General features: G+C 36.9%; 1 protein-coding gene across 10 annotated transcripts in view; it reads right to left on the reverse strand.

Annotated features, from left to right (window-relative positions):
* FER (FER tyrosine kinase) overlaps window positions 1-14,116 on the reverse strand; it is a 288,512-nt gene that overhangs the window by 200,423 nt on the left and 73,973 nt on the right. For all 10 annotated transcript variants that reach the window (XR_011964436.1, XM_072597264.1, XM_072597267.1 and 7 more), the window contains 2 exons: window positions 9,126-9,263; window positions 8,179-8,298 (listed from right to left, as the gene is read on the reverse strand). Coding sequence is in view for 9 of the 10 variants with exons in the window: in XM_072597264.1 (XP_072453365.1) it covers window positions 8,179-8,298; window positions 9,126-9,263 (258 nt within the window). In the remaining variant the exon portion in view is untranslated. The remainder of the gene's footprint in view (window positions 1-8,178; window positions 8,299-9,125; window positions 9,264-14,116) is intronic.

Here is a 14,116-nt window from a genome sequence, read left to right on the forward strand (position 1 = left end):
GATAGATATTCTCAAAAATCTGAATGTGTAGTGGGCAATTCCTATTTCTTAGTCTCTGAATATATCCAATTTTCCTCTTCTACATAGATTTTATAGACACTTAAACATAAGCTAAAGATCATAAGAAAAATCTGTGGTAGAAAAAATAATTCCTATTAATTAAAAAAATCTTATATTACCAAAATTGAAAATACTACCATTTGTAGCGCTGGAATTTTTGTTTTGAATCTTCTGTAGCACAGTATCAAAGAACACTAATTTCTATGTACTTTGCAGGTCGAATAGAAGAGTGAAGTCTGAGAAAGGGGCATAGGCTATAACAGCAGTGCCCAGGGTAAGGGAGGTAACACCAAACTAGTCCATGCTCAAAATAGCTTCCCATACTCCACCAACAGGAGATTAATTTTGATTAAGCAGCTTCTCCAATTTGAATAGTCCAAGAGCAGCACAGGGAAGGAGGGAAAAAGAGGAAGCAAAAATGGTTCAGCTGCCTGACAAGGGGAAAAAATTAGTGCAAATCTATTTTCAGTGCATCCTTCACATTCATCTTCATTCCAAGAATTCTGGTTTATTTCCTCCAGGGAACCCCTAAAACTCCCAAAAATGTGGTGGATCTTTATTATAATTACTGAATACAGTAATCTACATCCCGAAGATGTTCAATGAATGTTGACTAACAGCTAAGAAGAAATGTTTACCCAAATTTATTGGTCAGTATCATACATTCAGAATTTATAAAATCTTTATACCTATAAAGGTCTCCATATTTTTATTATTGTTTATTCCCTACAACAATACTATAAAGATAAAGAAATACCACTTTAGTACAATTCTAACTTGTTACAATAATTTCACAATCAACACTTAATATGTTTAGTGGTTTCCTTTTGCTTCTAAGATAAAACACAAACTCTTCTGTTTGAAATTTAAAGCCCTTCGCAATCTGGCTCCAACCTGGACTGCTTACACATTAAACTCTGATCCAGGCAAACTGGCCTCTGTCTTAGTCCTCACTGTGGGGACCATGCTCTCTGCCATGTCTGGAATACTTCCTTCCTCATCTACCCCACCTGGAACCCTCTGGTCCTTTCAAGGGACAGACCAACTGATGATTCTCCCAATTATTAATGCCACTCTCAAATGGCAGTGCTCTTTACAACCAAAAATTATTTTCCATTTATTTTGTATTTATTGATCTGTGTACATGTTCTAGTCTCTTTATGTTCTATTTGCTTCTCTTTGGAGTATCTTAATTGGTAAATTCATACAGACAATTTTCTGCTTTTTAGCTTAAATCCCTGTTGATCTCAAAACAGAAAAAGGGAAGTCAAGAGGAGAGTAGGTTTAGGAAGAAAATAAATTCTCAAGGCATTATGATGGAATGTTACAGTTAGAAAGGATATTAGGGATCATCTCATCTAGCTCTTTCACTGACAGAGCCATTGAGAAAGGGCAAATTTAAATCTCACATTATTTGAAGGCTGAGTTGAAAAGGGATATAATGGCACCTCATTCCATAAACTCATACATGTCAGAATTAGAAGGGACCTTTGAGGGCACTTTTCCCACCCACTTTATTTTACAGAGAAAGAAACAAGTGTCTAGATTCAGGACAGAGTTGAGACCAGAGTTCAGATTTCCTAACTGCACATGTACTGCCCAGGAGTCTTTCATCTACACTGTTAAAGTCTCATCTTCCACAATTCAGCCAAGGTTGCCCGCCCTTCCTAGGACCAGACCAGGGATCAGCATCAGCCACCTGGCCTCCCTCACACCAGCAGGACAGAGCTCCAATCTTGACAGCTACAAACTTTATCCTTCTCTTCTACCTCCAGGGAAAGAAAAAACTAGATGTGGAGTTTTAGGTATACAGCTGCCCTAATCAGACCACAGATTTCTCTATCCCATCAGTCCTGGAATACACTACAGCTACAATATCCTCTGCAACCTTCTTCCTTATAAATGTAAAAGTATTCAATAAGCTTTTTTAACTGACTTACTGAATGATGCTAATGTTCTTTAAAATTTATCAACCTGGAGTAAAGTCCCATTGACTTGTCCTAATTACAACTCTAATTACCTTAGTATTTTTTTTCTTATGAGATTTAGGGGTGAGGAGGAGAAAACGTATATGCAAGGCACATGGGACTAGTTACATTTTAAAATAAACAAATCAAGAGTACAGAACATAGGCCAGAGCTGGACCAAAACATACTTAATATGTAACTCATTGATTTCACTTTATTTGAAATAGGGAACTTCAAACATCACCTTTAGAAAAAGTAAAGAATTCAATGATCATTTGTTAATATATTTAAATCAATCCTTCAAATATACTACATTTGACAAAATCAAAGGTGTATAATACAGTGTGTCTCAATCAGAAGCTAAGAACAGATTGGACTCCATTAGGAAAGGTATATTCAGGGCTCTGCAAGAAAGCCAGCAGAAAAAGTTACAATACACGCCCAAAGGAACACCATAAGCACCACAAGGAGCAAAGGATTTCCAATAACCAGGAACTGCAACACTAGGAACTGCAAAAGGTCAGAACGTCTTAAGGTTTTAATCAGGATCGGCAGTGGTGTCCCCAGAGTAGTAGTTGCTAATGTCACAGTTGAGACACATCAAGGACAAAGGAGACACAGGGAGCAAAGGCAGCTTCAGGCCTTTACTTGGGCATGAGCTCTCAGAACCTGACAAAGACCTGCAGTAAAATACCACTTCATAAGAACCCCATGAAGGGAGTAACCAAGAGATTTCTGTGTGGTCACAGCTCTACCAACAAGACGTAGCTCCCAAGATAAACTGACCACTAGAAATGTCATCATGCTACTTAACCCAGTCTTGGATAGACAGAGCCCTTTGTTCAGCCTCCTCTCCCCTTTGAATGCAGGGCTGGAGGGGGAGCACCAAACTCCACCCAAGGCTTTCCTTTATAGAGTGCAGAACCCAGACTTGGAAGCTCCCCCTACTCGCCATCTGCACCTCTGCTAAGTCTCAACACCATGAATCCCCCGAGGATTCTTCTTCCCTTCGAGCCCCTTTCCAGGTTCCTTGCGTACACTGTCTTCTCCAATTAGACTATAAACTCCACGAAGGCAGGGACCGTCTTTCTTTTTCTTATTTGTATCTACAGTGCCTGGTACACAAGGATCAATCAAGATCATCTTATCTGTCTCCAGAGGAACCTGTAAGCAGGCCAAGAAACAGCAATCAGAACTAAACATGAAACAAGTGATTAGTTTCAGATTGGAAACGGAGTACCACAAGCCTGTCTATTGTCACCTTATTTATTTAACTTATATGCAGAATACATCATCCAAAATGTCAGTCTGGATGAATCAAAACCTAGAATTAAGATTGACTGGAAAAGTATCAACTTGCAGATGATACCACTCTGATGACACAAAGTGAAAAGGAATGAAGAAGCCTCTTGGTATGAATGAAAGAGGAGAGTATAAAAGCTTGCTTGAAGCTTAATGTAAAAAAAAACAAAACAACAACAACCTTAACATTCTGGCAACTGGTCCCTTCATTTCCTGGCAAACAGAAGGAGAAGAAATGTAAGTAATGTCTGATTTTATATTCTTGGGCTCAAAGATCACTGCAGATAGTGACCACAGCCATGAAATTAAAAGATGCTTGCTTCTTGGAAGGCAGCATGCTGAAAAGCAGAGACGTCATCTTACTGACAAAGGTCCATATAGTCCATATAGTCAAAGCTATGGTTTTTCCAGTAACAATGTATGGTTGTGGGAGTTTAGACCATAAGGAAAACTGAATGCCACAGAATCAATGCCTTTGAAGCAAAGAGGTCCTATCAGTCAGTACTTAAATTAATTCAGGTTATTCACTGGAAGGTCAAATACTGAAGCTGAAGCTTAGATACTTTGGCCAAACAATGAGATGACAGGACTCATTGGAAAAGACCCTGATGCTGGGAAAAACTGAAGGCAGAAAGAAAAGGAGACAGCAGAGGATGAGATGAATAGATATTATCATGGAAATAACAAACGTGAACTTGGACAGACTTCAAGAGTAGTAAAGTACTAAAGGGTCTGGCATGCTATGGTCCATGGGGTCACAAAGAGCTGGACATGACTGAATGACTGAACAACAAATGCTTACTAAATTGAAGAAATGCACTGTGCTTGGAATCAGTGGACCTGGGTTCAAATCCTGCAACTGATACTTAAGTATGAGACCTTAGGCAAGTTCTTTAACCTTTCCTCATCTGATCTACGGATTAATGGAAGAAAACATAAATATCATCAACAAGGTGGTTAATGACTCCCTGCTGAGGACAGCTAGGATAGCTATCTCTTGACCTGAGACCTGATAACAGTAGAAGTCTGGTATCTTTCTGGGATATCCACACAAGGTATAATAAAGAATTCAAGACTTGCTCTTTTGAACAAGTTCTTTTGCACAATCCCTTACAGTTTGTGTCTACTATAATAGCATTTAATAAATGACTACTGATTGGTTATTTTAAAGAAGTGATACTGTCAAAAGAAAGCATAGAAACAATTTCTGAAGATTAGAAAGGCTTGGTCAAAAAAACTGAAGATCATAGGGGCAAAGAATGGTTGTAAAGATGCTTGAGACTGGGGACTTGGATTTCTGGACTATAGTTTAAAACATGGGAATGACAGGATTCTTCAAGGGATAGAGTTCACCTAATAAGGGCTGCTCAGGATGCCTTTGCCTGGTATTTTGCAAATCTAATGAAAAGGAATTTAAAACTATAAAGGATGGAGGACAGAAAAAATTACCTAAGTATATCTACCAAGAGAGAAACTACAATAAAGGAAAAGTAATAGTTCAAACACAGAGAAGTTCACAGGAGACAAAAATCCAAGAAAGTAATCAATGATAAAACCCACCATCTCCAAGATCTGTACAAAAAATACCCGAAAACAGCAATCAAGATGAACTAGAGGGCCATGGGCAAGATAAGCATCAACTTAATTACTACACCTTGGTTCATATCCCACCTCCAAACTGCCTTGATCCCCACTGCCGCTCCCATTTCCCAAAATATCTTGGATTTATTTTGTACGTATTTTGTATAAATTAATACGTATTTCGTATAAATTTACTGTCTCCCCTGAAAGAATATAAGCTCCTTGAGGTTAGTGTTTGGCAAATAATGAGTGCCTGTTGATTGTTTGGTTGAAGGAACTGGGAATAATTAGCATAAAGAAGAGAAGGTTCGTGGGAAATGCGGTAGGTGTCTGGACTTATTCTATATGGCTCCAAAGTCCACAGCTAGAAGTAGCGGGTAGAAGCTACAAGAGGGCAGTCAGTCCACCAACCAACAAGTGCTTATTAAGCACCTACTATGTCTCAGGCACTGTGCTAAGTGCTGGGAATACAAGTACAAAGAATGAAATGATTCACATAAAATTATATGCAACATAAATATAATAAAGTGAATAAAGACAAACATACACAAAGCAATAAATACAGTTATCCCTTCCACATCACAACTTTCCCCATTAAGGTTTCAATTTACCATAAGCTGGCATAAGAAATTAAATGGGAATTTTGTGGAAGCTACAGACAAGATACAAAGGCCAGCAGACAGCACAGAGCCTTTGACCAAACAGTTAATCCAAATTTTGCAAAAAGATAACTATAAACATCCCATAAACAAAAAAATTCAGACTTCTCAAGTATGAAGGGAGGACCAAAAAATTTTTAAAGTTTAAAATCACCAGGGCACTCTTGTACCCTTAGCCCTCCACCTCCTTCCCACAATGTGGAAAGGATAACTGTATAGATTGATCCTCAACCTACATAAATTACTATGCCAAGAACCTTTCAGCTCCTCCAGCTCTTTTTGGCCAGGCCGAACAAAATGACACCCATTCCTAAGAACCAGCCACAGGGTTTTATAACTGCTGTACCAAGAATGATCCATCAACAAGAAACTATCATGTGACAAGCAGTGTCCTCGGCACTGCGGATACAAAGAAAAAAATGAGTTTACATCCTACTGGAGGAGATAGAATGTACTGATGTTAGTATATGCTAAGTCTATACAAAATAAATACAAGTTAATTGGGAGCATGAGAGTGGGGAGGATCTAGAGGGGAGGATGGGGATCAGCAAAGGGCTCCTGTAGAAGGTGTAACTTTAGCTCAGCTCCAAGAAAATGAAGGATGCTCAAAACACAAAAAAGGAAAGTATCCCAAGCTTGGGGACAAGCCTTTACTTTCTTCCTTTCTTCTTTCCTTCTCTCCACACACTTAACTATGGGTCCTTCGCTCAAAAGGAATATAAATTTTAATCTCTGAAACTATTTTTGTTTTTTCTCTTAAAGGCCCTTCACCCCAAATCACTCCAGCTCTCATTGACTAGCCAGCATAAGGCCCCTGACTGGCTCAGAATCAATGTAAATAATTGTTTCTGTTTTGGCATGAAACCCTGAGGGTCTTCCCCTCCCAGATCTAATTTTAATTTGTTTCTTTAAGAGGCCATTCTCCACCTCATTTCTTATTAGGTGTTAATCACTGAATGGGCACTGCCTCAGTCAAACTGAGACCTGTTAAAAATCTTAGCTTGAAAAGACCAAGGTCCCCCCACTCACTGGGGCCAGATCCAGTTGTTCTGATTCATTTCTGGCCACTAGACCTAGATGGCTCCAGAGGAGAAAGTGAGGCTGGTGGCTTTGCACAGCCTTCCCTCACTTAAATCTAATTGACTGGCAAGTCTTGGCATCACTGCGCTGACGGTATGGTCCTCTTCAAGAATGACCAAAAGCAAATATTGATGTAAGAGACAAAGGCTCAAGTGTGAAGGCAGCAAAAACAAAGGAAATTCTTTAATCCTATCCTATAGCGCCAAAATAAATAAATAATGATTAAATTTGACCTTCTGAAATAAGAGTCCACAGAAGAAGCCCAACAAAAATTTCAGGCTTAAAGAAATAACATATAAAATGAGAACAGGTTCATTAGCAGCAATTGTACAACAAAGGGACAGATCCATATTTATCCACAAACTTTCTTTGTAATGGTTATAGTCAATCATGAGATTGGATAAATAATTTTTTAAAAGACCCTTCTATTACAAATATAAAAGTTAATTATTAACTGCTTAATGAAAGAAAGCACAGATAGCACATTAAGAAAGATCTAGTCCCCACTGTTTCCATGATCTCCGTAAGCACAACTGAAATGTCTGGAATTCATTCTCATTCTACCTTCAGCTTACAGAATCCATAGTTTCTTCCAAAGCAGCTTAATTGCCACCTCTTCCATGAAGATTTTTCTGATTTCCTAAGCTTTCAACATATTCTCTCCCTTGAAATTACTTTAGATTTATTTCTGAGTTAATTTTTACATACTTTATATTTACTTATATCTCCCTGCAAACGATGTAATAAGTTCCTTGAGGGCAGAAGCATTTTCCCTTTTTTTTTTTTTTTGGCTTTAGTTCCATCAAGATCCAACATGGTTATCTGAACATATCACAAACATAATCAACATTCGTTAAACTAAATTGAATTTACTAGAACCTCTTAAATTTAATAAAAATGGAATTCATACAACTTAGTAGTGAATCTGATTTTAAAGAAAATAAGAGACAGAATTCTATGACAAGAGGTCATTTGATCAAGAGTCAGAAGACTTGAATCATAGTCCCAGCTCAGCTCTAGTTAGCTATGTGAACACTAATAAAAATCACACCACCACTCTGAGTTTATTCTTCTCATCTATAAAATTAAGGAGTTAAACTAGTCTTCTCAAAGTCCCCTAAAAGCTCAAATACTATGTCTACCTGGGAAACAGTGATCATAATCCGTCCCCCTACAGAACTATTTTGGAAGATAAATGCAACAATACAGGTAAAAAACTTAAGACCACCATATTTCTTTTTCTTCATTTAAAAAATGAAATGGTGAAACATAAAATGCTTCCTTAGATAAAGGTGGAATACTGACCTAAAGAATTTTAGAGGAAAACCAAAACTGACTACTAAACGTTATTGTTATTATATAAGTGAAATGTATGTTAAATAGAAGAATGAATATAATACTAGGATAATAGTATATTTTATGGCATATTATATAAAAATAAGCATTCAGAATTTAGTAAACCACTTAAATCTAATAAAAAAATTAAATCTAACCTATTAATCTATGAATAGTTTGAATTTTCTACTTACATTATTTGCAAACTCTCTGCTGTTAAATTATTCCACATGATCTCATTAGCCTGAAGACTTTCATTTTCTTCAAGTAAAGACGCATCAAACTCAATTTCTTGCTCCTCAACAGCTGGTGATCTGGTAAAACATGGAAAATAGATGTGACTCAGATTGCATATACTATTCATTAAATACCAAGACAAATATACAACATGGTGTGACAGCCAGAAGGAACCACAGGGACAACTTTTCCAAACCTCTCATTTTACAAATGAGGAAAGTGAAGCTGATATATTAAATGATTTGCCCACTCATAGAGGTGATAGTTGAACTCAGGTCCTTGGATGCAAAATCCATTGTGTTCTTTCCTGCCACAGCTTGCATAGACAAACTCTTGGGACAGATCAAGAGTTTGCTCCACTCAGATGATATTAATAAAAATACATATTTTTACCGGATAAATTTACACACAAATAACTAAGAACAAAGTAAACCATTCTGTTCACTTTCGTCTAAAGAAACTAAAAATATAAATTGTGAAAGAGAAGATACATTTTCGTACGTAAAGGCAAAGTTCTAAGTGATGTTATGGTAAAAACTGAAAAAGTACTACTTCAAAATGGCTAACAGCAAATATAATTGACATATGTGTACATAATCATTAGCATTATCTCCCTTTTCTAGTTAGCTGTTATCTATTTATACATGTACATACTGTACAAACCTCTACGCAGTATAATCCAAGATCTTAGAAGGTTTCATTTTTGTCTTTGTACTCTCAAAGCTTAGCACATAGTATGCATGTTAGTTGAACTAATTTACTTTGAGATTAAAAAATGACGTTCAAAATAAATAAAATTCAATAATTAAAATAATTTTTTTTTGCCTTACAATGCTTTTACACTTGTTCAACTATATTTCAATCTTCTGACATAAATGTTGAAAATAGAATGAAAATCTCATACCTGTAAACATCTATGAAGTTGTTATATTCCGTGCTAGGGTCAATCTGTTCAACTGATGTTTGAATCTCTTTATGGACATTAACTATCTCCTCCGTAACAAGACTGGTAATCTGGCTGTATTCATCAAATATACTTTTTCTAAGAACAAAAATATAAATTATCAAGATTTTTCAGTTTTGAAAGAGACTGAAATGAAAGCAGAATAACAAACATTAGATTTTACTATACCAGTTGTATCTCAAAGCCTGTTTATGAAACTCCTTATTCCAAATACCTGAAGAAGCAAGCAAAGGAATTTGTAATGGAAAAGAATAAAACAGACTTTGAAATCTTCAGCCAATGATACAAAAATGGTTGAAATAACTATCTATTATGGTTGGCACCACCTATTGTAGATGTAAATTAACAGAAGAAAAAATATGATTGACTAGAATAGTCCGAGGAGGCCTTAAGGAGTAGACTTGGGGAAGAAAGGAAGAATTTACTAGGCAACAGAAAGAGCGAAGACAAAAATTGGAGAATCATCTGAAAGACAGGGAGGAAACTGACTTAGACTTAAGTAGTATAGGGTATGCCATGTGGAGAATAGTGAGAAATGAGGTTGTACAAGAAGATCGGATGCAGCTTTCCCTTGCTATTCTGGAATATTAAGAGTTTATAAGCCTGGGGATAATGAAACAAGGGAGAGAGAAGTGAAACTATGAGTAGGGAAAACTTGCTTATTTAATTTTAAATTGTATGGTAGTAGGACACTGAAGAGAAAATACCCTATAGGCAGCAGGAAATGCTAAAAGACTTAGGCTTAGTGCAAGATGAAAGGGATGCAGCATGTGCTAAGAAGTAAGGAATATTGGCGTGTGGGTCAAGAGGCCTCAATCCTAAAGCTGGCTCTGCCACAAGCCCCTTGTGTGGTTTTAGGCAAATCGTTTTATCTCCCTAGTTATCTCCCAGTTTTTTCATCTATAAAATTAGGAGCTTAGACAATATTCTTCATTCTTTCTAGGTCATGGACTCACTCTTTTGGCTGACTGATAAAACTTTTGTACTCCATCTCAGAATATTTTTATATTCCTAAAACAAAATACATAGGACTATGAAGGAAATCAATCATATTGAAATAGTTATAAAAAAAATTTAAATACACAGACTCCAAGTTAATAACATGTAGACAAGATGATAAGATCCCTTTTAGTTTTATGCCTCTATAGCATTCTATGAATTATCCTGTGATCCTCAATGATTATATGTAAATAAACCAAATCATACTTTAATTGAGAAAATGGAAAGAGTACTGGGATTTGGAGTCAGAGGACCTAGATTCAAATACTACTCTTCTACTTATCACATCATTACTTCATGGGATAGGTATTAATATTTATGTTATTTTATTAATAATTAAACTTACTGAAGTGTTTCCCCCACTGTTTTTTAGTTTGTACTTTCTATATTCCAATATATGCTGTGTTACCCCAAAACTGCCTAATGAGAAAGCACTAGAAAGTAGAATTTCTGATATTCTACAACTCAAGTTATCAACCTAATTATTCACCAAAATTATTAATTGAATAATATTATATGAATTTTACATTGTTCATAATTATAGGTTACATAATTAACTATATAATATGCAAATATATTATGTGTGACAATGTATTAGATAATGAAATTACAATATAAATGATATAAGATAATTGAAAATGAAATATTCTAATAATGATTGAATAACAGCATAATTATAAATAAATAATATTATTGTGCCAAAATTAATCAGAGTTGCCGGTAGATTAGTGTCTCAGGATAGAGGTATCACAGTCTCTACTAACAGGGAAATATGTAACAAAATTTTTAAAAATACAATAAAACATGGATAATGCCAAGCTGTGGTTTTCTAAGGCAATATGTGGCTTCAGGGATCAATTTTAATTTGAATTTGATGCCACTTGTGATGTTTTGTGCGTGAAGAGTTTCTGAGTTTGTGGGAAGAAGTCAGGAGGAGCAAAAAACTTTCACAAACAAAAGTAACTAACCTTTGTAAATCCTTTTAATTATTTAAAAGTCTAAAGGTGGGAAATTAAGGGAAATAATTTTTAAAATTTCTGGAAAAACATGTGTGAAGCAACCTACTAGAACTCTTGACTCATCAGGTATTCCATCATTCCCCAACATACCAGATAATAAAGCTGTTACTATATATTATAATTACCAAATGAAACACACATTAAGTTGTAATACACACACACACACACACACACACACACACACACACACACACACACACACACACACATACATATACACACAGCCATAACCACAGAAATCATTCAGTAAACTGGGACTATATCCAAAATTACAAACATATTTGAAACCAACATTCAGAAACAATAAAGCAAAAGAAAAATTTTTAAAAACTCAACTGTACTAATCACCAACATTTACCATTCAAAAACCACATGAGAAGAGGTACATAATCTGCCTTAGATGTACAACTATAATTTGCACAACCAATTTCCTTCAGTGTCAGAAAATAAAACAGATTACAGAAGAAGTGTAAAAGCAAACTGCTTAATTTATCCATAGTTTTTAAATAAGTGTCAATAAAGATCTGTCTGCATAGTTGGTTGAAATATTAAAACAGCAATAAACTGAAATATCTTTGCAAGATTTTCTGTGATGTCCAGAGATTATAACCCTAAACAGCCAGAGAGGTTGCCAGATATTCTAGAATACACTCACCAAATGTCTAAACAACCAATATGTATAAAGGCTTTAAGGCACCAGCTTGTGAGGAACAAGACAGCACAGCACACATAACTTCATGTGACTGATACCTACTAGTCACCACATTTTTAGAATTTCCTTAACCTACCTGAATTCTGGCTGTGTGGGTTCCAGCCATGGAATCCCTCTTAGGTTCATTCAAATCTAGTCCTGACAATAGAGGCTGACACAATCACAGGATTTGTTCTAAAAGGTACCGGGAGGCTAAGTTAATTCTAAAGGAATCTTCAGATTCCTAACAGCCTTGTCACTGAGGAAAGGCACGGTGGAGAAAGGAACAGAAGTGCAGGGAACAGAACAAGTCAGAATTACAGAACTAGATAGGAATTCCAATGGAAAGTTTCTCAGAAACGATTCGGGCTACCATGGATTGTTGGGGGCAGCATAGGATAATGACTCTTGGAATCAGGAAGACCTGGTACTTACACTACCTACAAGACCACAGGCACGCCACAGAAGATGTGTCCTAAGCAACCCTATAATTAATTGATGTAATCACAGAAAATGAAAGGTAAGAGAAGTAATAAGATATTATGTGAATAAAATACAAAGACTTGTCTAAGCCTAGTAATCCTTTTACAAAGTGGAAAGAAAGCACTTTAAACTGAAGGGAGAACTTGGCATTGGATAACCCACAACTGACCAAACCTCAGCTGGCCTTTAAGAGAGCAGTCTAGAAAGAGCCTGAGAGAGTCTGACGTGAAGTTAAGCAGTATCTAGGAAGGAGCAAAGAAATATACTTTCTCTGGAAGCCCAGGCACAAAGGGGCAACATTCCATTCAAGAAGCAGTTCAAAGGAACAAGATCTCTGACAACCAACTATGGATTCTAAGTGATAACTAGCCTTATAAACCGAGAGCTGAGCTACAGTAAGGAAGATCTAGATGACCATTTGTAATATTAATGGAACAGGAAGATCTTTCCCACCCCTTAACAGGTCTATGTGACCAGCTTTGAGCTCAGGCCCAGCTGACTGCTGTGATGGAACCTGAATCACATGGAGGCCATGGTGGTAGGAGCTTGCAAATGGGTGGAGCATGAAGGGTGAAGCAAGAAGTGAGAGTGAGGCTCAGCTCAGACTAAAGAAATACACAGATGGGATTACAGACCCCATAACAGTTTAACCATATACTGGAAAAGTGGATCAACTACTGTAACTAGGGCACTGATAAATACTGGGTCAGAGGCCTCTCATATATGGAAGCCCTGACAAATTTAAACATGGAACTCCTATTGCCATCACAGGACTGGAAGGGGCTGAAATATCAGCCACATAAGTTAAACTAATAATGAAAATTGGATAATTACCTAAGGAAAAATTTACCATGATAACTGTACCCACTCCTGAATACATCACTGGAATGGATACATGGAGAAGTATGACTTTAAATTTGCCTGAGGGGAACTAAAGTGTGTATTCACTCTGCTTCTAGTCATTTTCTCCTTGTTGTTTATGGCTTTTGTCTGTTCAAATTGTTTGCTAGATTTGCCTCCTATAGGCTTGGTACCCTCCACTTATAGATGAATGACAGTTTAAGCTGGATATCACCCTCTGTCCAAGACTGTGGTGCATCACTACTGAACCTGGTATCGACCAAGCTCCAGCTAAATAACTGATCCCTTGAATGTGACGTCTTGATGCAGGGACAGCTCTACGTCCAATCTCAGCAGGAAGTAGTTACAGAAGAAACCCCCAGGAATTTTGAGTCCCATTTGTTTGAAGGGAGAATGATGGGATGCTTATGCTCAAGCCCCCACCCTAAGATACTGCTTTATGTATTTATTTTATGTTATCCCTGTTACACTGTTATGAAGTTATGTTGATACCAGTTACCCCTAAACTCCCTTTGACCTACGTAATGGACACAAAAGATCTTGGGGCCAAATGTAATATTAATGGAATGGGAAGATCTTTCCCACCCATTAATAGGCCTAAGTGACCTGCTTTGAACTCAGTCCCAGCTAACTGCTGAGATGAAGCCTGAGTCACAAGGAGTCCATGGTGGAAGGAGCTTGCCAAATGGGTGGAACAGGAAGTGAGAGTGAGACTGGGAGAGAGCAAGGCAGAGCTGAGACAGAGAATCTAGTGCAAGTGAGAGAGGCAGGAATTTTGCCTAGGGGAGCTTGGTTGTGGGGAGGTCTAATGGAGGAAAGGCTTGGGGATGTCAATGCTTGGTGATGTGTATAAACTTCTTTGTTACCACAGTGGTACC

Source organism: Notamacropus eugenii, chromosome 3 (assembly GCF_028372415.1).
Source record: "Notamacropus eugenii isolate mMacEug1 chromosome 3, mMacEug1.pri_v2, whole genome shotgun sequence".
In the NCBI taxonomy this organism is placed as follows: domain Eukaryota; kingdom Metazoa; phylum Chordata; class Mammalia; order Diprotodontia; family Macropodidae; genus Notamacropus; species Notamacropus eugenii.